Below are 25,108 nucleotides of genomic sequence, written 5' to 3' on the forward strand. Positions count from 1 at the left end.
AGATCCCCCCAGAGACGTTGGTGTGGGTCGCAGCCCCATCGCTGCCCCGTGAGCCTGTCCCCGACGCTGCCCCTGGGTCCGTCCCCAGCGTGTCCCCAGCACAGCCCCATCCCTGTCCCCCATCCTTATCTTGTCCCCATCCCAGTGCCACAGCCCCATTCCCGTCCCCTTCTGTCCCCATCTCCCTGTCCCCCGAGGGTACCTGTCCTCTTCCCTGTCCCCATCCCTATCTCCATCCCTGTCCCGTCCCCCCCCCCCCCACGGTCCCGCACTGGTGACAGCTGTTCCCATCAGGGGGACGGGGGGACACGGGACGATGGTGGCAGTGGGGCCGGGACCCCTCGGCCGTTATGGGGCAGAGCCGGGGGGGGGGTGGGGGGAGGCAGCAGCCGCAGCCCCTCAGGACCCGCTTTTCCCCGTGGCCTTTTGCTCTGTTTCAGCCATAATCTGCCAAAAAAAAAAAAAACCAAACCAGTGCAGCAACTTCCCGGGGGGGGATGTAGGGAGGTCCCCACTCCCTAAGGGCTTTTGGGCCAAATTCCTGCGATTTGGGGGGCACCAAGAGCCCCCCCGGGGAGGAGAAAGATGCATCTGCTCACCCTTAAAAATCCGACACGTTTTATTGTCCGGTGGCACAGGATCCCCCCAAGAGACTCGAGCGGAGGTTGGGGGGTCCCGGTTGTGTGTGTGGGGGGGTCCCGGTGCTCCCCCGACCCGCGCCAGGAGGGCCGACAGCGGTGAGGAAGGGTACAGGCTCCGTCGTTAACAGTTTATCAGCAATATTTTAATTACATGACAAAGAAACCCGGTGATATATGCTGCTGGGTGAATATATATTTATATAATAAATCCGTAAGTTAATAAAGTAAATAGGAACCTTCTGGCTTTCATTTAAATTTTAAAAGATCAGGCTTTTTTTTTTTTTTTTTGTCTTTTTTTTTTTCTCTCCTTTCTGTTCTCTTTTTTTTTAATTATTTTTTTATTTTATTTTATTTTTAATTTTTTTTTTTTTTTTTTTTTAATTTTTTGGTCCTCAGAAAAACCTGCTCCAAGGCTGCAGGGAGGCGCGTGGGGAGGGGACGAGTCGTCCCCCCCCGACCCCAAGTCCCCGTTTCCCTTGGGATTTTCTGCTCCGGAGAGGCATAAATTAAAGAGGCAGATTTGGGGAGGGGGGGGGGGGGGAGAAGGAGGAGGAGGGGTGTGTGTGGGGGTCTCCCTTGGAACATACCGGCGGCCGGGATGAAAAAATAGAAGAATATTAAAAAAAAATAATAATAACCATCTGAGCCAGAGCTGCCGGGGACGCCGCGGCCCCCCACTCCCCCCCCCCCCTCGCACCGTCTCCATCCCCGCAGAGCCAACCGGGAAGAAAATACCCCCCCAAAAAAACAGGCGTTTGCGCGGGTGGAGAGGGGGCGGCGGTAACGGGGGCGGAGGTGGGGGATTTTGGGGGGCTTTTGTGTTTATTTTTCGGTGGGTGCAGAGCACGGGACGCAGCCGGGGGGGGTCGGCTCCTGCCGGGAAGCGCCAGCGCTTGGTGCGGCGGCGGCGGCGGCGGCTCAGAGGTCGCTCTCGCCGTAGAGCGCGGTGGAGAAGGACTTGTAGTCCAACGCGCCGGGGAGGGCGTCGGGGCCGTGGTAGGGCGCCATGCGGGCGATGCAGTACTCCGCCTGCTCGGGGGGCAGCTCCCGCCGCAGCTCCTCCGCCGTGATGTAGTTCTGGGGCGGGAGAGGCGTCAGCATCCCCAAATCCCCCTCTGTCACCCCAAAAATCCCCACCGCCGCCGCCTCACCTTGTCCCCGGCCAGCACTTTGAAGGAGGCGATGACTTGGTCGGCTGTGTCGGTGTCGGTGGTCTCCCGGGACATGAAGTCGATGAAGGCTTGGAAGGTGACGATGCCGCTGTTGTTGGGGTCCACCACGCTCATGATACGGTTGAATTCGGCGTCGCCCTGGGGGGGGGGTGGGAAAAAAAAGCTGTTGAGAGGAGAATTTGGTGTTCAACCCATCCACCCATCCTCCCCCCCAAAAAAAACCAACTGTGCCGTCTCACGGTGAAGGGAATGTCCCGAATCCTTCGGGAGCGGCGCAGCGCAAACACACCTTCTCCCCCCCCCCGCCCCGAGGTGGGCAGCGATAAAAAGATCAGAAAAAAGAGGAAAAAAAGTGCGTGGAGGAGGAGGAGGGGGGGAAAAAAAAAACAACAAACCAACCCTCCCGGCAAGGGAGCGATAGCGGGGAGCGTACCAGGCTGTATCCCGTGGAGATAAGCAGAGCTCGGAAGTCGTCGGTGTCCATGCTGCCCGTGCGCTTCTGCTCCCAGAGGGGGGAAGAGGAGGAAGAGGAGGAGAAGAGAAGAGGCGGCCGCGGAGGGGCAGAGCCGGGGGAAGCGTGTGGCGGAGAGGGAGAGGGAGGAAAACCCGGGAGGGAGGCGAAGGGGAGAGAGATTCGGTTAAAGGAGGCGTTTCGGTAGGTGAGAGGAGGAGGAGGAGGAGGAGGAAGGGGGGAGGATGAAGACGACGACGGGGTGGGGAGGAAGAAGAGAAAGGAGAGAGGTTAATGGCGTCTGCGCAGAGCGGGTACCTGCCGGTCGTTCTCCACGTCGTAGCCCAAGCTGATGAGGCACGCTTTGAACTCCTCGGGTCCCAGAGCGCCGCCGTGGTCCTGCGCCGCGCCAGCGGAGGGAGACGGGGGGGGACACACACATGCACCGGGGTCGGGGGGGGAAAGATACGGCGTTAGTGGGTGGCGACACTGCCCGGAGGAGGCTGACCGCTCCGCTGCCCACCCAAAAACCCCCAAAGCGGGGAAATAACCCCGCGGGTGTCGCTCCTCTGGCTTTGGGGGGCACACGGGGCTCTCCGCATCCCCCCCCGAGGGGAAGGCGAGAGGCGGAAGGCGGTGGGGGGCGCGCGGGGGGGGCGGCGGTACCTTGTCGAAGTGGTTGAAGGAAGCCCTGAACTCCTGCATCTGCTCCTGGCTGATGCCTTTGGCGTCGCGGGTGAGGATCTGGTTCTCCACCTCGTTGATGGTGCGGGCGATGGTGGTGAGGAGCTGCTCCCACCCCACGCGGATGTGCTGGTGGTGGTGGTGGTGGGGGGGGGGAAAAGGCAGCGTGAGGGGCTCGGGGAAGGGTCACCGCCCCCGTTTGATGCGTCGAGGAGGGGGTCACCGGGGAAGGAGCGGCTCCCAGAGATCCCCCAGCGCTCTACCAGGCGGGACACCCCACTTCGGGGGTCACCCAACGCTCCCGGGAGCGCCGCGACGGCCGGCGGAGAGAGCCGAAGGTGGGAGCTCGAGCCTGGGAGGGGCGGGGGGCGAAGGGCACCCACCTCCATGGTGTAGTTGGTGTGTTTGTTGTCGAAGATGAGCGCCTCCTGAATGAGCTGGTGCTGCTGCTCCAGCAGGTCGATGTTGGGTTTGTAGTCCACGATGCTCTGCTCGTACTGCTTGAGGTGGTTGAGCTGGTCCTCCAGCGTGCCGTTCATCTCGATGGAGATGCGCCCGATCTCCTGGAAAACGGGGGAAAAAACCCAGCGATGACACGGGGTCAGGGTCGGGCAGGCGAGGAGGAAGACCGTGGCTGAACCAGCGAGCGCGAGCAAGCACCAGCATGATTTCAGTCAACGGATTCGTCCCTTTTTGGGGAGGTGGCTCGGCCTCCCCCAGCCCTCCGGGCGGCAGACGGCACTCCGTCTCCGCCAGAGCCCACCGGGACACCCAAAAGCCCCTCACCTCCATCTTGGTTTGGATCCAGGGCCCCACGATGTTGGCCTGGCTGGCGAACTGCCGGCGTAGGTGCTCGTTGGATTGCTGCTTGCTCTGCTCGTCCAGCAAGGCATGGTCCCGCTTCGGCACCAGCTGCTGCACCTGCGGAGGAGAGCGGGAGGGTGCTGGGGGAGCCGGCGGGGACAAACCTTCGCCGGGGCTGCGGGGATGGAGGTTTTTTGGGAAAAAAGCGGCTGCGGAAACCCACAGTGCAACGGGAAGGAGCTCCCAGAGCGCCCAGCCGCGGAGGCAGCAGGAGCTACAGCCCCGCAGACGATCTCTTCGTTAAGATTTGCCGGCGCGCCGAGAGACGAGCCCGCGGGCGCTCCGGGAGGTCGGCGCTTACCCGTTCCCACTTGGAGTTGATGATCTGTGGGGTGACGGAGGTGTAGGGGTTGTTCCCGGAGAGTTTGATGCTGTTGAAGTCGGCGATGCGCTGGGCTTCCCGCTGGATGCCCAGGATGGCCTCGCGCTCCTTGTCGGCGTCCGGCAGGGTGGACTTGAACTGGTCGTGAGCGGCGATGAGCCCCTGCGGGAGACGGGAGACGCGTTAGAGCCCGGAGCCGCTTCCAGAGCGCTTTTTACACACCTTCCCCCCCACCAAGAGAAGCTCCCCGGGTCTCACAGACCCCAGCGCTCGCAGGAAAAGTGGCCAAGAAGCCATCACGGAACAGCAGACACACGCGGCTGAGGAGAGCCGAAGGCTCCGGCGCCCTCACGCCTCTCCCACCTCAATCTCCTCGATGGTGTGGACGATGAACATGTCCTGCAGGTCCTCCATGGCGCTCTCCATCCAGTTGTTGAAGGGGGCCGCCCTCTTGGCGTACTCCAGATGCAGCTCGTCGATCGTTTCCAGCTGCTTCTCCGTTTTCTGCGGGCGGGAAGGAGTTAGGAGGGGAGGAAACCCCCCCCCCCCCCCCGTGGGGGCGGCCCTGCGGGGCTGCGCTCACCTCCAGCGCCTCTCTCCTGCTGTGGGTCAGGGAGCCCAGAACGTCCCACTGGTCGCAGATCTTCTGGCAGCGAGCGTTGACGCTGGGCGAGTCGTAGTAATCCAGCTCGCTTTAGCGGTGGGGGGGGGAAGAAACGGGGTGAGGATACGGGGTGGGGGCGAGCAGAGGTTGGGGCTGGAAGGGACCACCAGAGCCCCTTCAGGCCGGGCGAAGCTCCCCCACGCCATTCCCGCCCCGCTCCGTCTCTGCAGCCGGCCGCATCCCGGCTCTGCCGACGGCTCGGTAAAAACCCATCGTGCACGAGACCCAACCGTCACCGCGGCGGCTCCTCGCGCCCCCGCCCGGCTCCCCCAGCCCCGCGCCACCGCGTTCTTCCACGCTGCCGAGCCGCGTGTCCCCGTTTCCCAGTCGCCGGCGACTCGAGCCGCTGGAATAAGGGCTCCATTCATGGCTCGGCCCTGCCTTTGGCTTTCAGTGTACTAATTGTGCGCGAGTTTATCTGACTGGGGTGGAGGGGAGAGGGAAAAAGGAAAAAAAATAGCGAGCCAGGGCTGCCGGGGCCGCCTGACAATAACCGTATTCTGGCAGCGGAGAAAACAGGAGGGGGAAGGGACGGGCAGAACAATAGGGGCACTGTGCGGAGGCGGCGGCCGCCGGCGCGGCGCTCGGAGGTGAGCCACGGCCTGGGTTTTGCCGGCAGACCCCCCGAAAACGGAGGTTTTTTGGTTGGGTTTGTTGTTTTGTTTCTTTTTTGGTTTTTTTTTTTTTTTTTGGCGGAGAGCGACGCGTGCCGGGGGCCGTACTTGAGCTCCTGGGCGATGGCGGCGATCTGCTCCACGCGGTCCTGGTGCGCCGCCAGGTCGCTCTCGAAGGCTTCGTGCTTCCTGATGAGGGCTTTGATGTCCGACAGGGTGGCCGTTTCGTAGTCCTTCTGCTTCAGCATGGCCTCCTTGCCTGGGGACAGGGCAGACAGGGCCGTCACCTCCCCCGGCGGCGCTCTGTCCCCCTCCGTACGTGCCGGGAGAGGCAGCGAGGACGGTCCTCCGGGAGGAGGTCACCCAGGCGGCATCTCCCGGGTAGACGGACCCGAATCAGCAGCTTTCCCCAACCTGCCCAAACTTAGACACCTCCAGGAACCCTGAAATAACGCCCAGTGTCTCCCAGAGGAGCAGGGGACGGGGACGCTGGTGGCCCTCACCCGCAGCTCACCACGGCGTGGAGGGTCCCTCCTGCCCCCGGAGGAGCCAGGGCACCCAGCGGCGTTTAAAAGGGTGAAGCTGCTTTCGTCCCGTCGCTGCGGGGGGTGACCCGACTGCCACGGACGCTAAACCCACCCCGTCCCGGTGTCCCCCCGACCCCGCTACCTTCGGTCCAGGCCTCGTGGATGGACGCCTTCTGCCGGAACTTCTCCGCCAGGTGGTCGAGCCGCTCCAGCCGCCTGATCTCGTTCAGCAGCCACTCCTCGTAGCCCTTCTCGGCCTGCTCCAAGTGCTGCCACCCGTTGTTGATGTCCTGGGGACGGGGCAGAGGGGATCAGGGCACCGCCGGGCTGGGAACGGCAGCTCTTGCCCCACCATCTCACCACCCAACCACCGATGATGGCCCTTTCTCCCCACGCCGATGGCCACGAGATCCCCTCCTCCCCACGCTGATGACCACAGGGTCCTCTCCTCCTCCCCACGCTGATGACCACAGGGTCCTCTCCTCCTCCCCACGCCAACAGCCACGGAGGCACATGCCTCTCCGAAGCCGTTCTGGCCACTCTGGGAGCCCCACGTGCCATCAGCACAGGCTTTGGGAGAAGCTGAAGAGGAATCCACCCCCAAAACCCCCTCTGGGAGCAGCGGAGAGCGGCTCCGGCTGCCGCGCTCTCAACAGCAGCACAGGTGGACCCCACCAGGGTGGGCAGTTCATCACTGCCGGCTCTCCGGGCTCCAATTCCAACCCCCCCAAGGCGCAGGATGCCGAAGGAGCTGCTCACTGAGACCATCTTCCCCTCGGAGGGCATGAAGGCAGGCCGGTTGCTCAGCCGGAGCTTCGTCTGCAGGGTGTTGAAGTTGATCTCCAGCTGGCATTTCTCCTGCACTTTGGGGGGCTTGTGGACCCGCCGGTAGTCGCGGAAGTCCTCCAGCTTCTGCTGCATCTCCTGGATGGTCTTCTGCGGGCTGCGGTCCTCCAGCCAAGGGATGGTGCGCTTGATCCACTCCAGCAGCTGTGGGGTGGGGAGGGAAAATGGGATTTGAGGGGTGGGAGGTGGGGAACGGGCAGACGGGCGCCGGTTTTAGGGGGAACGGGTGTCCCCGACCCCGCCGGTGAGGGGACGGCTGGGTAGCTTACGTCGGAAGCGAGCTTCTCGTAGTCCTCCATGAGGTGCTCATTCTCCTGGTTGACGGCCAACACTTTGCAGATGCGGTTCGCCGCGGTCTCGGCCTGGAGGGGAAGAGCAGCACGAGGAAGAAGAGAGGGTGGAGGGGGGAGACACACACTCAGAGCCGCAGAAGGCTGTGGTGCCCCAAACCCGCCCATCCCCATCCCAACCGGAGCCGTTCTGCACTCCAAAACGGGCCGAGGGGGATTTGGGAGCCGCAAGAGCATCGTCCTCCGGCAGCCCCGGCCGGGTGCGGAGGATCTCCCGGCACCGCACAGGGGAGACGCAGCCCCGGCTCCCCGAAACCATCGCTTCCAGCACAGCTCCAGCGTTGCTGACTACCTCCGCGCGAGAACGCCTCACCAACGGCTCTGCGGCCACGGCAGACTTGGCTTTTCAGTGCCGGGAGCCCCCAAAAACGTGCGGCTACGCCGCCGTGCGCGCTACCACGGCGAGCCAGACCGGTGTTTTTCCTTCCCTGCTCGCTACCCGGCGCGCTGCTCCTCTTTTTGTTCGTGTTTTACCCATCTCTAAGCACCATCCCTCACGTCTTCCGCGAAGGCAGATCCTCTCGACACGGGGTGGGGAGGGTGAGGAGGAGGCAGAAAAGCTAAGCCTGGGGGATGGAGTACCTTGGCAGGCAGCACAGAAAGGGTCCAAGGAGAGGAGTTGAAAGCCAGACATCAACAGAAAGAGTGGAGAGGGTCTACAGAAGGATGGGGAAGAGGAAAAACGAGTCGCCACGGGGGAAAAAGTGAAATAAATGAATAAAAAGAGAAAAGCTAGGCATCGGGGGGGTCTGAAACCCGCCAAGGAAAAGGCAGGAGGGAGAGGGGAGGCTGCCCCGGGGACGGCTGAACCGCGTTAGCCACGCTCCCGCACGGCGCGGAAGGGAACAGCACGTGTTCCCGCAGCTAATCGAGGGCAGCTGACGAGGAGAGCGAGCGAACCGGCTGGGAACGGACCAGCAAGAATCAAATCTACCGGCCAGGCTGGGATTCGGAGCCCTCCAGATGCAGGCAGCTGCTGCCGACGCAGGCAGTAAATTAACCCAAACCTTCATTAACGACCCTCGAGCTCGGCGCCGGCCGCGCTGGGGGGGGCTCTGGCTGCAATTCGGCCGTGCGGATCACGACCCGGACCGCTCCGATTCGCGCCGGGGCTCAGGCTCTGCCCCAGCCCTTCGCACACCGGCGGCTTTCCCGGCCACCAGCCCATCCAAGAGGCTCATTTACTTCCCGAATCCTTCCGATTAGCGCAAAACGATAATCGCCACAAACAGCACTGCCTCTTAAAGGCAGGCGCTGCGCGCTGCCCCCGTTTTGGGTCTAATGTGAGGTGTTTAGGCAAAGGAAGGAAAGGAAAGGGCGGCCGAGCACCCCGCGGCGACAGGCAGCGCCCCGACACCGTGACAGACCTCACGCCCGGCCCCGAGCGCCGGTCTAACGAGGCTCCCTAACGAAGGTCTCAGCCGGGGCTGGAGGGAACACCGTCCCCCCCTCCTCTCCCCAAGCCCTCGGGTGAAGCTGATTTAAGACGTGGCCTCGAGCTCTCCCACAAGCCCGGACTGCGCTGGAGTAGACGCACCAGAGCGCCACGCGGCCGTGCGAACCGGGATTTGGGCTCTTCTCGGTGTACCCGGGTCACCTCCTGCCCCATCCGGTGACACGAGCCCGGCCCCGCTCCGCCTGGAAAGACTCCTCCAGCGCAGGAGCCAGCCCCGGCTCTCCCCCCGGCCCGGGACGTTTGCGCTTTTTCGCCCTTCTCCCGAGCCAAGCAGAGCTAAAGCCATCCCCGTACGGACGCGTTTCCAGCAGCCGTGCAGCAGCGCAACGCCCCTCGGGGGGGACCGAAAGTGTGGTGTTAGTAGCGGCTGGCCCCAAGCGCGCAGCTGCCCCCCTCCCCGGCAAAGCTCACCTTCTGCGCACCCGAGAAAGCGTGGTAGAAGCAGGAAACGTATGTCATGATGGCCTTCTCATCGGGCCTGAGAGTGCCTACAATATCTGCGCGGGAGAGAAAGGGAGGAGAGAGGGTGAAGAAGCGGCACGGCAACCCTCCACCCCCCTCGGGCATGCAGCGGAGGGGAACAAGCGCTCGCCGGGGCTCGGGATCCAGACCAGAGCTGGCTGACGGGGTGGATTTGTGCCGCTACGCTTCCCCCGCTTAATAGCTCAGCCTCTCGCGAAACGCCGAGGCTTCGTTTCGAGATATCTCCGAGCTCCCAAGCCTCACGGAAGCTCCTTTTTTCGCCCCCGCTTAGTGCTCTGCCAGCCACCGGGCCCGGCTGCGCCGGCGCCGCACGACGAGATTTTGGGGGGAAGGAGCAGGGAGCCGAGCGGCTTCTTTTTAAACCCGTGTGAACGAGCTGAGGTCTGGTTCCCTGAGCCGACAAAGAGACAAAAAAAACGGCCATCTGAAAAGAGAAGTCGCGTGAGTGTAGGATGCTGCAGTCGGAAATGTTACAGCGAGATGGACACAGCCGCCGCCGGTACCTTCTGAGCCCCAGAAAAGGCATGGTAGAAGCTCGACACATAGGTCATGATGGCTTTCTCGTCGGGGCGAGCTGTGTTGACAATGTCTGCAAGCGAACAACAAGGGTTAGACTGAGAGGGGGAGGTCCGCCGCCTCGCCGGAGAGCCAGGCGCGCTCTCCACGCCGCGCCGAGGAGCCAGCTCCTCTCTAGGCCGGAATCCCGCAAAAAAAGACGGATAAATGCACCTGTATGGGCGGAAGAAAATGTTAAATGTGGTCCCCAGCCCCCTTTCCCCAGCGCCGCGCCGGGCCGGCACGCTTCCTCAGCGCTGGGAGGAGCGGATCTGGCGTCGAGGACCCGGACGTCGTCGGCCTTCGGCAGCGCGGTACAGCTGGAAGCAAGCCGGCGAGCTTACCCTCTGCGTCCAGCATCTTGGGGATGTCCAGGTACTTCTCTGCCACTTCGAAGGCGTTGTTCAGATTCGTCACGGGGTCATCCTAGGGAGAGGGGAGGAGCTGCTGGGGAGGGCTGGCGGCCGAGGGGGCACAGGCGCCTTGCGGATGGATGGCCGCGCGCCTCCGCCAGCTTGAAATTCGGATTTTGGAGGAGGGAAGAGGCCGCGCTACCGTCTGGTTTTACCTTTCTGAGCTTGTCGTACTCGATGAGCTCCGGCCTGTGCCGGTGGATCAAAGCGTTGAAGGCCAGACCGTCTTTCCAGCTGCAAGAGAAGGTGGGAGAGTGAGACCCCCGCGCCAGCACGGGGCTCAGATTCACACCCACGCGTCCCCCCGCCATCCCTCTCGCCCACCGCTCCCCAGTTCACTGTGGGAGAAGGGACATGACGAATCCTGCATCTGCCTCCAGCCCTGGAAACCCCCCCCCGGAGAAGGGACACACGTTCCAGGCGTAACCGCAGCGAGAAAAAACCCAAAATAGCACACGCTGCATCGTGTCTTCCCCTTCCCGCCGCGCTGAAAGATTCGCCGCTGAATATTTCAGAGCCTCCAAGCCCGGGGGGAGGGGCGCTAATGCCTCCCGCGGCGTCCGTCGGGGAGAATTACCTGATGTGGAAGTTCTGCACGTTGACGTTCTTGTAAGGAGCCGTCTTCCTCTGGCACCACAGCAGCAATCCCTCCTTGGCCGAGGTCTCTGCGAAGGCACAGGGTGGCTCGTGAACGCGCCGGCGGCAGCGGAGAGCGGATTCGGGGTGCAACGCTGCCTCCGGCATGGGAATCCCTACCCCTTACCTTCCACCGAGATGTCCTGAATGGCAAATCTCAGGATAATGGTCCAGATCATGCCCAGCGTCATCTTGGCGTTGCCGTCCACGATCTCTGAAAGCCAAAAGGGGATAAAAACAGGCGTTCAGCTCCCCCGCGGCTGCAGGCGGCAGCGTCCCTTCCCATCCGCGGAGTCATTCCGAGGGATGCGGGGAAGCTCCGCGGCTCTCCATCGCCTCATCGGGAGACTGGCCCGCAAGCGCGTCCAGAGAGACGCCGATGGCTTTGCGGCTCGCACGGACAGGCCAGGAGCTCGTCACGTCTTTGGGAAGGGGACACCGGCGAACACCACCAGTGCGGCGCCAGGAGCTCCGTCCTCCCCGTCCCCGCTCTGCCTGGGGGTGCGGAGGAATGGGAAAGGACACCCCGGAGCCCAGATTGGGGCTCGCCACGTTTTGATTCCATCGGAAGCGGCGAAACGACCTCGTAACACGCAGATCCCTCTTCGCCTGCCACGTGTCGGACCCTCGCCCTGCGTCCTTCCTGAACCAGAGCAAACATCCTCCAAAATTAACCTTTCCAAGCCCGGATTCGCGACGGCGGTGTTCATGCTTCAGCTCTGCCGGACTCTGCGCCCGTCGCATCTTCAGCGGGTGCGGATGGGGACCGACCGCGGCGCGTGGGAGGGTTCGTTCCACGCCGGAGGAGAACCGAACTGCAGCTCGCAAGGAGCTCCGTCCGACAAGCCGACGTGACATTTCTCATCTCTTGAGCAACCCCAAGCGCTTGTTTTGCAGGGGTGGGGGGATTAAGCCGAAGAGCAGTCGCCCGCAGTGACCGTTCGGCTGAAGGCGTGGGAGACTTTGGTGGATAAACGGCTGTTGTAACCGCCACCACACCCTCGCATCTCGTATTTTAATGCGGCACCAGTTGGGACACGCACCGGTTTCGGGAACAGGCCGCCTTTCCCGGCGACGCCAGCCGACAAGACTTCAAAGATGTAAGCTGGGAGGCGAGCCGCGTTCTCCCAGCCCGTTCGAAAACTGGCTCTGCAAGGTGAGCCGCTGCCAAACCGGGGCCCCGTCCCCTGCGAAAACCACCCTGAAGCTGCGGGGAAGCCCTCGGGCTTCGTCAGCGGCCACTAAATCCGAAGGCAAGCGGTCCCGGCTGCTGCGCAGACCGGGAAATCCTCTCGCTGAGCCCCCGGGGAGCACGGAGACCTCCGAGTTAAGGCGGAGGGGGAATTAAATCCGGCGTTTCACCCGCGTCTCTTTAGCCGGCAGTGCCGCGTCCTCTCCCACGGCGTTGGCATGGCGAAACCTTCGACGTCCGCGCGTCGGGCGTGAAGGCGATGCCGAGCCCCTTCCCCAGGGCAAAGGACCCGCTGCACTTCCTTTGCGACCACAGAAAAAGCGAAGCAAAGTGGGGCTTTCGGGTTTGTTTTTGGTTTTTCGCCTGCTCCGTTTGCTCAGGTTTGTTTTTCCGTGGGGAACGTAGCAAATCGAGGCAGCTGGGGCAGAGCCGGGAGCTGGCCCGGCCCCGGAGAACTTCGCGACCGAGGCAAATCGGAGATCCTCAGCAAATGAGAGGAATTTTAGCTTTTTTTTTTTTTTTTTTAAACCGTAACGCTTTTCCTGCCAGTACGAACGCTGGGCGAGGCTCAAAGTGGGCAGAATGACTTGGAACACCGCAGGTGCGAATGTTTGGCTTTTCTGGAGTGGTTTTTTTTGGTTTTTTTCTTTTTTTCACCCAATCGCCGATGGAAATTAAGTCCAGGCGATGGGGTCTTGGAGGAAACCGAGCTTCCAACCCATCAATAAACCGCCCGCGGGCAGAAAATCAACTCAAACTCGGGGGGTGGCTCCCACAGGAGAGGGGGAGCTCACACCTCGCTTCGGCCGGGCTGGAAGGAGCCACATTTTTCTGATGATCCCAGCAAAAAAAAAAAAAAAAAAAAAGTGTTGCGCAAGAGCTTCCCTGAAATAGCATTGACCTTGGAGAGGGAGACGGAGGCGCCTTTAACCTCCGAGCTCCAACGTGGCGAGCGGTGCTGTCCCGAAGGGCGCTGGCGGACGCCCCTGCGGCATCTCTGCCTCCCGGCTGACTCAACCGCGGCCGCGGGGATAAAAACCACGCCGGCGATGCGGGTACGCCGCCCAGCGCCGTGACTCACCGGGCCGCCGGCCGGGGTGGGTGATACGGCCGTTAAAACACCGGCCCCGCTCGCCGTGAGTCGCGGCAAAACGGCAGGCGGGCGTCCCCGGGGCGGCGTTGGGGTCCCCACTCACCTTCGGCTCCGATGGAGACCAGCTTGACGCCTTTGCTGGCGATGAAATCGAGGGCTTTGTTCACGTTGTTGATTTTATGCACTCGCATTTTTCCCCGCTCCGGTTTCGGCAATCGCTCACCTGGAAAAGGAGACGGCAGCGGGATTAAAGCATTTTTGGGTCATTGTTGAAAGTTAAGAGCCAAAGAGCACGGAGGAGGATGAGCGTTCCGAGGCGAGACCGTGGCACAAAAGCTGCGCTCTCAGGTATATTTGCACATTAAAAAAGAAAAACCGCAATAAAACGCCCCACACCGACCCCAAACGCCGCTTTATAAAGCTCACAGGGGCTCTCCTGCGCGTCACGGGTGCACGGGGGGCGATGGGTGGGAGGGAGAGAAGGGAAAGGTGCGGAGCGGAGACCCACCTGAAATCACCTCCAGGAGCAGCATGAGCTTGAGGCCGTCGCGGAAATCCTCGTCGATGTTCTCGATCTGCGTGCCGGCCTTCCGCAGGTGGGAGTTGCACCAAGCCGTGAAGGTCTGCGAAGGGAACAAGGCGGGGAGGAGGACGGTCACTACAGGGACCCCAAAACCACGGAGAAACCACCCGGGGGAGGTTCTATTCTCTGCATCCCCCCACAATGGCGCTGCCCATCTCCGTCCCCAACCCTGAGCCCACTTCTCCCCCCGCAAATAGCTCTGTGTGTTATTTTACAGAATAAACAGGGAAACGGGGCCGGCATGCCGGGAATAACCCCCCCCCGGGCTCTGCGGCAGCAAATATTTGCTGTCAGCGGCTGCCGAAGGTCAAGAAGCCCAAGTGCGAACAGTGCGGATTCCTGCGCTGAGGTTTTGCGATGTGTCTCGGACTCCCCCGGGCGCAGGGCGATATTCCCCGGAGGGGGACGGGGCGCTTCTCCACGTTCAAGGTGCTGCCGGTTTGCAGCCGGGGGTCCCCCGCAGACCCCCACCCCGGGTAACGGCGCAGGAAGCGTGTACCTCCTGCTGCCGTCGGCGCTGCCCAATTACGGCCCGAACTGGCAGTTTTTATTACAAAAAAATAAAAGCCGGAGGCTCAGACTCGGCACCGGGGAAATAAACTACCCCGTTATGCAGGCGGCCAAATCGCAATCGCTCCCGCTCCCTCCCCGGAACCCGCCGGCCGCGGTGCGGCTTTGGGTGGTCCCATCGCTGGCTCGGGGAGGGCGACGTGTGTGTGAGTGTGTCCCCCCCCTTTTCCCCTCCGTCTCCTGGCGGGTGAACGGGGGGCTTTGTCGGAGGCGGGCGGTGGGTTGCGGTGAGCTCACGGCTGGGGAATGCTGCAGTGACAGCTTTTAACGAGCCATTCATCCCACCAGGACCGGGGGAAACGCGTCGTCCGCGTCCCCGTCCCCATCGCAGCACCCACACAGGGGGGGATGATGGCTGTGAGGGGTTTTGGGAACCGAATCCGGAGATTCCGGCCCCCGGAGCCGGGGGTTTGAGGAGCAGGACTCGCTCCACCCCACTGTAAGACAGGATTTTAGGAGGAGAAACACCCCTCCGGTGAAGTTTCCACCCGGCTGAGCGCCACGCTCACTTCTCACCCGAGCCGGACGCCGGCGTCAGAAACACGAATACGGCGGGATTGATCTCAAACAGGAAAGCAGGGTCACCTTCATGGGGCGGGAGGGGGCAAAAATCAGCAGCTCTTGTTTGTTCGAGCAGTTTTTTGCAGCCCACGTCCCGGCGGAGAGACGGGGACCGCCTGGGCGAGCTCACCTGCTCCGCGGAGAAGCCGCCCCACGGCACCGAGAGCGTGCCAGGCAGGGAAAAATCCACCTTTTTCCCCGCTTGGGACTTTACGATTTGGCATTCCGCGGGCGCTAGGTGGCTTGCGTGACTCGTCACGGGGCTGGTGGCGTCGGCAACCTCGGCAGGCCGTGCGGAGATGTCCGTATAAGGGCAGGAGAGAGGTAAATCCGCGTGCCGGTGAGGGTGTTCCCGGGTTCGCTTATCGGGATTTGCGCCCGTCAGGCGTCCCCGAGCACCGCCGTGACAGCCGTCATCCGCCGCCGCGTGCCTTCGCCAGGCGTGCCGGGGTGTTGCCACCCGAAGGAGCCGAGCTCGCCGGAGCTCACCGCGTCGTGCCGTGCTGGCTTTGCGGGGAGGAAACTCGACGGAGAGAGAGAGAGCAGCTGCCAAGCGAGCCCCGGCACGTGGAAAAAGGCGAGTCAGGAGCTGAATCACGCCCGGCGCGGCCAAACCCACCCGTATGCAGCTGCTAAAAAACCCCCAAAAATGAATAATAAAAGCGTGAAAACGGGACTAAAGCTCCGGCTCCGAAGGAATTTTTCCACTTTGGAGTGATTCAGCCCGGTCGAGGCGCTCGCTCGTACGGCTCCCGCTGTTGGCGAGGATGCTGCGCGGCGTTAAAAAAAATCTACTAAATTAAATTAAAAGCGTGCGGCACCGGGGCCGAGCCGCTGTGTGACGCGTCAGGAGCTGTCACTGCCGCCGAGCCGACGTCCCGCAGCCCCCCGCTCGAGGTCCTCCCCGCGGCTGCGGCAGCGCCAGCGCCAAAATCCCGTGCTTGTTTCCGAAACGCTATGGAAACGGCCAAGGAGTTAAAAATAAGTGGCGGGAAGCATTAAAAAAAAAAAAAAAAAAAGATTAAATAAAAAGAAGCCTTCTTTTCCAATGGCTACCGGGCAGCCACGGCGCCGTTTGCCGGGCTGAGCCTTTGCTCTCCCCACCACGTCCCACCATTTCCCACCCCCGGAGCCGGAGCTTTTACCCCCCAAGCAGGTTGGTGCTGAGATTCTCGGTGCCCGTTAGCCAAAACCCATCAAACTGGCCCCGAAAAGCGGTTCGGGCGAGCCGCTCGAGCAGGCGGCCGCGGGACGGAGCCCAGCCTCGAGGAGCCAAGGTGGCGTAAGGGACCGGGCGGGCGAAGAGCCGCTTACCCCCGCAGCAATGTGTTACGAATAAAAAGTTACTAAAAAAGGAGATTCCACACATGCTTCTGGAATTTCCTTCCCACGGAGGCGCTGGCGAAACGCTTTCCAGGCATTGTATCAAAGCTGCCTTTGTCGGGGAGGAATAGGTGGCCCCGCACCTTCCCCGAGCCAAACCCCGAGACCTCCCCCAAAAACCCACCGAAATCCCCCACCTCGGGGGCAGGAGGATCCCTTTTCCTCCATTTTTGGGTTGTTTGTTTGTTTGTTTGTTTTTTCTTACATAGGGGAAAAAATAATCCATCCGCAGCTCGAAACGCCCCGGGGGGTGCCGGGGCAGGGGGCTGGTGGGCGAGCGCACCGGGCTCTGCCCCACGGGAACCATCCCCACCGATTATATTATTTTTCTTTGCAACCTTCCTTCCTTTTAAGGCAAACGCCGCCGCGGACTTTAGACCGAGGCGAAAACCGGCCCGAAATCCTCTCCTCTCCGCTGTCCTCGCAGGCCGCGGCAGAGGCTGCGCGTTTTTTTTGTTTACCCGGGGAAATTTATGGGCAGAAACCCTATCGGTATTTTTCCATTAGGTCACCGCCGACAATAATCTGTCCTAAAAAAAAAAAATAATATAATATAATAAATAAGCAACTTTATTTAGAAACCTACCGGAATAGCTTTTTTTTTTTTTTTCTTTAAAAAAAATAAATGTTTAAAATAGAGTCTTCCCGCCAGGAGCACTATCCCCGGTGAGAGGGACCTCCATGGATGCGCCCGTGGAGTGATGCGCCCGATAACGCCACCGGTTCCTCCAGAGTGGGTTGCAACTAGACCCCTCCTGTGCAGTTTTGGTCTCATTTCCAGGGTTTTCAGAAAAAAAAAAAAAAAAAAACAAACCCAAAAAACCCAAAAAAGGCCAATTTGAGAGCCAGAAGGCAGCCATAGGGGTGGAAAGGGGCAGCAAGTCCCCGGGGGAACCCACCGAGGGCTCAGGTGGGTGACGGGGGGGCTCCGCCAGAGCCGCCCCTTCGGCCGCGCTGCATCCCCTTCGTTAGGGCCGCCGAGGGGAAGCTCGTTAGGGCAGGAAACCCTTCCGAGTTGCCGGACTGCTCTTAAGATGTCGCGGAGACTAAACAAAGTTCTGGAGAAGAACCAGAGCGGTAGGAAGGCGGCCGAGCGAGCGGCCTGCATGAGCCCAGCCTCAGCCACCAATTAGCGGGACGGCTAATTACAGGCGCTAGCGGCTCAGCCCCACACTGAAGCCGCTTTTCCTTTGAGGAGCGGCAACTCTGGAGAGGGAGCGGGGAGGGGGGGGGAAGTACAAAAATGAGGATTTTTGTCCCTGGATGGGGAGAACGGGGATGCAGAGGAGCATCCTCAGTCCTGCCTTCGTTAGGAGTGTTTCGTTACCGGCCAGGCTTTGCTTTTTGAGGGGTTGACGCCACCGCAGCATCCCGAAACGCCGGGACGGGCGGGCGACCACCGGCTGGGCACAGCCGGGCTCTGCGCGGCGCTTCCAGTCGCTCCTCACGTTCCCTCGTCGGGGGTTTGTTGGTTGGGTTTTAGTTTTTTTTTGTTGTTGTTGTTGGGTTTTTTTGCCCTTTTTTTTTTTTTTTTTTTTTTTAATTTGCTGCTACCGGACGGGCCGGGGGGAGGCCGGACCACGGAGATTCTCCTCATTCTTTTCCCTTATTAGGCTCTCGGCTCGACCGTTTGGGGAGAAAGCAGCTGAGTCGGAGGAAGAAGCAGCCGGGGGAGGCACAGCCCCCCCCACCTCCGCCCGTGGCAAACCTTAACTGGGGTCCGGCTGCCCCGATTTTGAGGGGCTTTGAGGCGAAATTCCTCTTTGGCCGCGGGGGAGGCAGGGCGATGCCACTGGCTCCGTTTTTGGGGTAGATAAGGGGGCAGGTGAGTCAGGGCCGGCGGGCGTACCCGCATTCCTGCGAGGACGAGGAGCTCCGGCACACCTCTCCTCCAAACCGGGGCGTTGCCGGCCCCGACCGCGGCAGCTCCGGCAGTGCGGCACCGCCAGATATTCGGCACATACCCACTTTTGGAGGGGATTTTCCCCCCCAACGATGAGTTTCTAGGTCTAAACACGCTCTCCTGGAAGAGTTGGGCCCTTCAGATGGAGGGAAACAATGAGCGCTTTCGCCATATCCGCCGGTTTCTCCCCTAAAATCTGACCTAAAATCTGGCGCTGCACGGTCGGGCGCAGACGCAGGTGGCAAAAGTGCCCCCCGCAAAGAGGCATCACCAATTCTAAAGGGACAGAAGGAGGAATTAAGGCTCATTTATACCACCGACCCGGCACCCCTCATCCCGGCACGTGCCGGAGCTGCTCTGAGGAGGAGCGCGTTTTCGTCCAAAAAAAAAAACCAAAAAACCCCCACAACCGCCTCATTTCCCTGATCCCCCCCTCTGCAGTTGGTCCTCCTCGTTAGGAAGAGCCATCGTTGTTTTGGAAAGCATCGCCGGAGCATTTCTCCGTCTCTTTGCGTAACCGGGGCTCCGGCCCGGCGGGTCTGCGTCATTAAACAGGCATTAACGTGCCGCCGCCACGATCAGGTAATCAAGTAATCTGCCGTCAAGGATCCAACCCAGGATTGAAAAGTTGCCTCAGAGGGATTAAGCAGGTGGATTATTTTTTAAAACAGAGAGCCAAGAAGCCCGAAACGGGCTTAAGCGCAGGAGAGGGACGCGCCCAGCCATCGGCACGAGCATCCTTACACCATCACGCCGGCGATTTCTATGTACGGGCTCTCCCGTGGGGGAAAAAACAAAAAAAAAAAATTGGGGGGGGGGTGAAGGCAGCACAGGGTCTTTTCCCCGCTGCCGAAAAGCTGCCTCCAACACTGGTGGCGAGGAATGGTGTCCCCGGGCTAGCGGGAGGTGTCCCTGCCCAGGGCAAGGGGGGTTGGAACCGGTTGAGCTTTACACTCCCTTCCAAACTCCCCCCCCCCCCCCCCCCCCCCCCCCCCCCAAATTCTGTGAAAGCGGGGACGTGGGGAGCGTTTTCCTCCCCCAAAAAAGAGGGTTTCAAAGCGAATCCCGCTGGGGAGGCAGGCGAGGATGTTTCCCGAGGAGGCGGAGGGCTCTCGGGGCCGGATGTTTTTGTCTTTGGAGAGAAACCAAGAATCCAGGCGGGCAGCGGCGAAGCGGCCGCTCCTCCGTCACGTCCCCGCTCTCGGGGGAGCCCGGGCGAAGCCACGAGCTGCTCTCTCCGCCGCTCCTCACAAGACACCGGCCTCGTTAACGCGCCAAGCTCGTTAAGCGGCACGGGGGCAGCCTAATTTGTACAAGGCAGCGGTGGGTACAATTAACCACTCCGGTGCAGGAGGGATGCGCGAGATGCCGCCGCCACGAGGAGCGGCCCTCGGCTGCGCAGGATGAGCATCTCCCAGACCGCACTCATTACCGCGGGTTCGTTATCACCCCGTGGGCTCGTTATCACCCCAAAGTCCCTCAAGGACGCTGTATTTTGGCCAAGTTATTTTCCCAGTACCACCGGTGGCGGAAGCAGGAGGAAGCTGGGAGCACGCGTGTCTATTTAAGGCAATGATTTCCCTTTTTCTTTTTTTTTTTCCCCCCCTACGGCATGTTTGCCGGTGCCGGGAAGGACAGACGGACGGACGGCGCGAAGGATGGACGGACGGCGGCAGATCGTGCCCCGCTGTTTGAGCCACATAGCTGAGATTCCAGAGGAGGAACCCCCCGGGGACTGGACACATACCAGCAGCAAAACCACAGCCGTCGGGACGGCTCCGCACCGGCACGTTCCGAGCGGGAACGGCCCCGTTCTTCCACCCCGGCTGCCGTGTGTCCCCCCCTCAGCCCCGGGGAGAGGGACGGGATGAGGCCTCGGCCGTTTCCATCGCAGCGCAGCAGATATTTAGGGGGATCTGAGGCTCGAAGCTTGCCGCTGCTGCCTCCTTCCCTCTCCGAAGTCAGCCCTGGCCAAGCGGGATGTTCGGCAGCTTCCACTGCCCCAGAGCAAAAAAAAAAATATAGAGACGAAACCGCTCAAAAAAACCATTAATTAACTGGAAGAGGAGTGCACTGGTCCTTCCAACACCCACAGAGGAACCGTTTCCAACGCCGTCCGTTCCTCCTGCGAGGATCAGGACTGACTTGGAGCCTCATCGTCGCCTTCGGGGCAGCCGGATCCCCAAATTCCGGGAGTCGCTAGCAGCTTCCGTGCCTGTCCCCTCGCCTGAGGAGGAGGAGATGAAGAGCCCCTACGGAGGCAAACTCACCGCTGGCTGCGGATGGAGATGTGGAGGATGGAGAAGGGGACCTGGAAACGCTTCCGATGGGCCGAACCGGAGCAAGGAGGGTTTAGCAGTCTGCTAATTAGCCAGCTCTCCGCCCGAAGCTAACGAGGCCTTGCCTTTGAACCAGCCGGAATTTATAACCCCAACCTCATCCCTCTGCCGGCTCAGCCGCGAGCCACGGGGGCGACGGGCCCTCCCAGCCGCACCGACACCAACCAGCTCCGCCAGGGTCCTCCCCAGCCAAAACCCGCTCCAAATATCGCGTCTCCTTCTCATCCGCGTGGGGCTGCGGCACCGCAGGGATGGGAAACCTGGCGGCAGCTCGGCCCCAGCTCCTCCGGACCCCCCACGGCCACGGAAACTCGGGTGTTCAGCACCAACAGACCCAAAAAAGCTCGTTAAAAGCAAAGCTGACAGCAAAAATAACGTATGTTATGGCTGCAGGCTTCGAAGCGACGGGTCGGAGGAGGAGGAGGGCTGGCACACGCTTCCTTCACCAAAAATTATGCCGTTTGACCATGAATTTTTCTTTTTTTAAAAACAAAAACAAAACCAAAAACCACAGAACCAAAAAAACCCAACAGTGTAACTATGGCAACACAAACCCAGCGCTCCCATTTCTGAGTTTATACAGGTGTCGGCACCAGCGCGGCGGCGACCCACGCCGCTCCTCCCAACCCCGGGGCAGGGGGGTTCTGCCCTTCAGCCAGCCGCGTCCGCCGTCCCCCACCCCGCAAACCCCGCTCCCTCCTAAATAACCCGCAATTAAGGCAATTAAACCAAAACAGCAGACGGCCACCCCGCTTGCCTTCCCGCAAACGATCTCCAATTATTAACCAGGAGGGAGGCGGCAGCAGGGCACAGCTCCGGGCGTTTGCCGGAGGGACGGGTCGCGGCCAGTTGCTTTTGCCACACAGAAGGTCTCGGTGCTTGGCTGTGACGCAGGTGGACCCCCACACACACCTCCCAGCTCTCACCGAGACCCCCGGTGAGGTGCCGGGAGCGTCGTCCTCTCCCTCCGGTGCCTTTCGACCTGCCCCTCCCGCCGCTGCCTCTCCCCCAGTGCCCTTTTCTCCTCTCCCTTATTTCCCCATTCCTGGCCCAGGGAGCGGATCCTCATCCCCGGACGAAGCTGCCCCCCACCACGGTGGGGGGAAAACACGGGATTTTCCCCATCCCTTGGCTCCCAGGACCCTGTCCCCCCTCCCCAGCACCCCCTGTCCCCGTCACCCCCCTCACCTTTCCCCTGTGGCTCCCCCCAGCTCCTCTCAGAGCCCCCCAGCACCCTTATTTCCTACCACAGGCTCTGCGGCTGCAGTGGCCCCCACCTCCACGGCCACCCCCTGACCTCACTCTCCTTCCCCAGGCCCACCGAGGAGGGGGCCTCAGCCCCCCAGCGCCCCTCGGGGGCACCCGCTTCACCTCAGGGACCCCCCCATGACCCCTCATCTGTCCCCACAACCGCCCACAGGCGCTGATCCCTTCAAACACCCCCACCCCACCCCAGGCCCTGACCCCACAGGACCCACAGGAACCCCCCCCCAACACTTCACAGGTCCCCCAGACCCTGAACCCTCAAAGGTCCCTTCAGCCGCTCCCCCCCACCCCTCACAGGCCCGGACCCTTCAGGGTCCCCTCAGGATTCACAGGACAGCCTCCCCCCCCCCCCCGCCTAAATCCAAACGCCTCAGGGGTCTCCCCATGTCCTGGCCCCTCAGACGCTCCCCCCACCAGGCCCGGGCCCCTCAGGGCTCCCCTCAGAACTCCTCCATCAAGTCCGGGCCCCTCAGGGCTCCCCTCAGACTCTTCCCCTCGAGCTCTAACGCCTCGGGGGTCCCCTCAGACCCCCCCCCCAAGCCCTGCCCCCTCAGGGCTCCCCTCAGACCCCCCTCTTTCCCACACCCTAACGCTTCAGGGGTCCCTCAGACTCCCCCCTTAGGTCCTGCCCCCTCGGGGGTCCCTTCAGACCCCCCCTACCAGGCCCTGCCCCCTCGGGGCTGCCCTCAGACCTCCCCTTTCCCACGCCCTAACGCCTCAGGAGTCACTTCAGACCCCCCCCCTCAGGCCTCAGCCCCTCAGACACCCCCCCCCAACCTCTAACCCCTCAGAGACCACCCCCCCCATGCCCTATCACCTCAGAGCTTCCCTCAGCCGCCCCCCCTCCCCCCGCACCGCCCCGGGCCCACCTTGCGCTGCTGCTTCTCCCAGGCGGGATCGAGGAGGAGGTCGCGGTCCCAGTCATCCTCCTGGGCCATGTAGTCGCCGTTGGGGCCGGGCCCATTGCCGCCGTAAGGGTAGGGCTGCCCGGCGCTGTGGTAATCCACCATGGCGCTGAAGGATCCGCTCCGCTCCGCGCCGCTGCCGCTCCCGCTCCGACCGGCTCTGAACACCGCCCCCCCACCCCCCCGCTCCACGGCCCGCCCCCGCCGCTGCGCATGCGCCGCCCGCCACGCCCGCGGCCACGCCCCGACGGACGGCGCGCATGCGCGACATGCACACGTCGCCCGCGCGCCCCGCCCACCCGAGTCACGCACGCCCATCGCGCCCGCACGCCCCGCCCACTCAGACATCAATCTCCGCCCATTCTCCCGTCCGCCACCGCGCATGCGCCAGGCGTCCTAGCCTAATATACATGAATGGGCGGGGCAAACTGATTAATATTCATATGTCCGACTCCACTCAGCGTTCAGAGCCACGCCCCATGCGGAGCGAGACCCTCATTAATATTAATGAGCGGCACAATGCCCTGAGCACATATCAGCATGCCTTAGCCCTACCAGATCAATGGATATATTAATTATTCGTCGTGTGGGCGTGGTTATGCAATGAGGGGGTGTGGCTTACAAGACAGTGCTCCTCCCACCACCCCCCCCCAAGACCAGAGCTGCACCACAGAAGGGGATTTGCCCCCTGGGGGGGGGAGGGCTGCCCGCCCCCCCCCAGGAGGGACCAGGGTGCAGCCCCACAGGGGGGTGTCATCCCCCAGACCCCCCCACACCACCAGGACCCCCCCAGCAACCCCAAAAGCAGCACAGCAGCATGGAGGCTTCGCCTTTACTGGTTAAAACACGTAGGGGGGGCTCAGAGGGAGGAGGCCATGATGCTGGAGACACCTGCGGGAGAAGGAGGAGAGTGAGGGGGGGTCCCCAGGCTCCGGGGGGGATCCCCAGGGTGGTGGTGGGGCCCCTGCCCCCCCCCGACACCCACTGTCGAAGTCTATCTTCTCCACGATGTTCTTGGGCTTGATGCTCTCCTCCTGGTTGCAGATGAAGATCCGCCCGGGCTCTGGCTCCGTCCAGCCGTATTTGCTCATCCAAACCTTCAGCTGAGCCTCTGGGGGTGGGGGAATAAGGGGATTACGGGGGGTTGAAGGCCCAATCCACCCCCCTCCCAAACCCCTCCTGTTACCCCCTTACCCGAGAGGTCCCCCAACATCTCAGCCAGCAGCCAGCGGTCGATGTGCTGGTAGGTGATCCCCACCACGTGGCAGATGACTGCGGAAAGAGATGCCACGTCAGCTGCCGGGCCCCCCCAAAACACCCCCAGGACACGATTCCCCCCCACCCCCCCACCCCCAAACCCTGCAGGACCCCCCTGACCCCCTCACAAACCCCTCACATTTCCTCACGGAGTCCTCGAAGCCGGTGATGCCATCCAACAGCTCCATGTTCTCATCCAGAGCTTGCTGCGGAAGGCAGGGGTGGGTTGTTAACATCCCTGGGGGGGACGACTGGATAACTCCTCTCGGGTTTGGGGTACTTGCCCCAACTTTGGGGTGTACCCTGACGGTCTGAGGTTCCCCCCCAGGGGTAGAACTCACCCAGAAGGACTGGAAGTGGCAGGTCTCCAGCAGCTCCCCCAGGTAGAGGATCTGCCTGATGGGCCTTTCCTCCTGCTGGGGCCGGGGGAGTCAAGGGAAACATGAGAAGAGGGGGCCCACCCCCCCCCAAAACAGTCTCCAAGTTTGGGTCTCTCAGCCAACAGGGGACCTGTGGGGCAAAGCCGCCACGTCTCCCCCACCCTGGGGAGGAGCGTAGAGGACTAGGGGGAGTACTGGGGGTCCCCAAAAGCCCCCCCTCGTTGTGGTGGATACATGGGCCTGGTCGATCATGCACTTGCAGAGGGTGAAGTCGGTGTGGGGGAGGTTGGTCAGTGCCTTCAGCAGGATCTGGCCGTGACGGTGGTCTGGAAGAAGGCTGGGTTGAACTGGTACCTGGTGGGGGGAGAAAGGGGAGCGTTGGTGAGGGGAAGGATGTGCCATGTGTCGTGTGTCGCCCCCCCACCCCCCGCCAGCCTTCTCCGGCCCCACTCACAGCTTCAGCACAGCCAGGTTGGCCTCCAGGTCATAGGCATTCTCCTTGGCCTGCGTCTCCACGTAGCGCTCCAGCGTGGCCAAGTTCTCGGGGTTGTACCTGCGGGGAGGAGGGAATGCGGTAGTGGTGGAGGGGCCGCCCCGCCCCAAGGAAAGGTTACCGACCCCGCGGCCCTACACCGAGCCCCGACGCCCCCAGCACCCCATTCCCGGGGGTCCCTCAGCGCTCCAGGGCCCCGCTCCCCCCCCCCCAACACCATTACCGTCCCACGAACCGCCCCCCGCCATTACCGGCTTCCCGGGGCCCGTGCGCTCCCCGCCTCCCCGAACACCCCCCGCCCCCGGAGCTCGTCCCCCGGGGTCCCCCCTCGCCCCTCGGGGCTCCCCCCGCGCCGGTACCGGTCGATGCCCCGCAGCAGTTTGCCCACGTTGGCCCGCATCTGCTCGAAGAGCGCCATGACTCGCGGCGCCGCCGCCGGAAGCGGAAGAAGGGTGCCGGGCTCCGGCGGGCGAGGCGACTTCCGCTTCCGGCGCAGGCGCTCGCC

General features: G+C 62.2%; 2 protein-coding genes across 6 annotated transcripts; both read right to left on the reverse strand.

The window, feature by feature from the left end:
• Positions 1-3: 3 nt before the first annotated feature.
• On the reverse strand, positions 4-22,626 carry ACTN4 (actinin alpha 4). Of its 5 annotated transcripts, none has more exons than XM_082496743.1 (22): positions 22,438-22,626; positions 13,472-13,586; positions 13,067-13,186; positions 10,806-10,892; positions 10,620-10,707; positions 10,198-10,276; positions 9,974-10,055; positions 9,003-9,088; positions 7,055-7,147; positions 6,699-6,929; positions 6,082-6,229; positions 5,521-5,671; positions 4,718-4,826; positions 4,498-4,638; positions 4,114-4,296; positions 3,735-3,869; positions 3,332-3,511; positions 2,931-3,077; positions 2,583-2,663; positions 2,247-2,312; positions 1,793-1,951; positions 4-1,718 (listed from the first exon to the last, which is right to left on the reverse strand). In XM_082496743.1, exons 1-22 carry the CDS (start codon positions 22,576-22,578, stop codon positions 1,560-1,562), a joined length of 2,781 nt encoding a protein of 926 aa, XP_082352869.1. In that variant the 5' UTR covers positions 22,579-22,626; the 3' UTR covers positions 4-1,559. The 5 variants fall into 5 exon arrangements, with proteins under 5 accessions (XP_082352869.1, XP_082352868.1, XP_082352867.1 ...); XM_082496742.1 differs by lacking the exon at positions 9,003-9,088 and adding an exon at positions 9,578-9,663; XM_082496741.1 differs by lacking the exon at positions 9,003-9,088 and adding an exon at positions 9,578-9,663 and having other exon boundaries at positions 2,247-2,317; positions 2,582-2,663.
• Positions 22,627-23,291: 665 nt separating this feature from the next.
• On the reverse strand, positions 23,292-25,088 carry EIF3K (eukaryotic translation initiation factor 3 subunit K). The gene is given in 9 exon segments (XM_082496806.1): positions 23,292-23,364; positions 23,459-23,584; positions 23,668-23,745; positions 23,870-23,936; positions 24,072-24,146; positions 24,345-24,424; positions 24,427-24,464; positions 24,565-24,663; positions 24,963-25,088. Coding segments are annotated over 9 exon segments (654 nt in total). The 5' UTR covers positions 25,022-25,088; the 3' UTR covers positions 23,292-23,332.
• Positions 25,089-25,108: the final 20 nt, after the last annotated feature.

Source organism: Vanellus vanellus (assembly GCF_965231255.1).
Source record: "Vanellus vanellus genome assembly, chromosome: 31".
In the NCBI taxonomy this organism is placed as follows: domain Eukaryota; kingdom Metazoa; phylum Chordata; class Aves; order Charadriiformes; family Charadriidae; genus Vanellus; species Vanellus vanellus.

Coding starts and splice junctions, on each gene's coding strand:
- ACTN4 (XM_082496741.1), bottom strand. CDS start 22,578: ATGGTGGATTACCACAGCGCCGGGCAGCCCTACCCTTACGGCGGCAAT. Junction 7,148..9,577: donor CCTTTTCTGGGGCTCAGAAG/GTACCGGCGGCG, acceptor CTTCCCCTCCAG/GCCGAGACCGCGGCGAACCG. Junction 1,719..1,792: donor AAGTGCTGGCCGGGGACAAG/GTGAGGCGGCGG, acceptor CTCCCGCCCCAG/AACTACATCACGGCGGAGGA.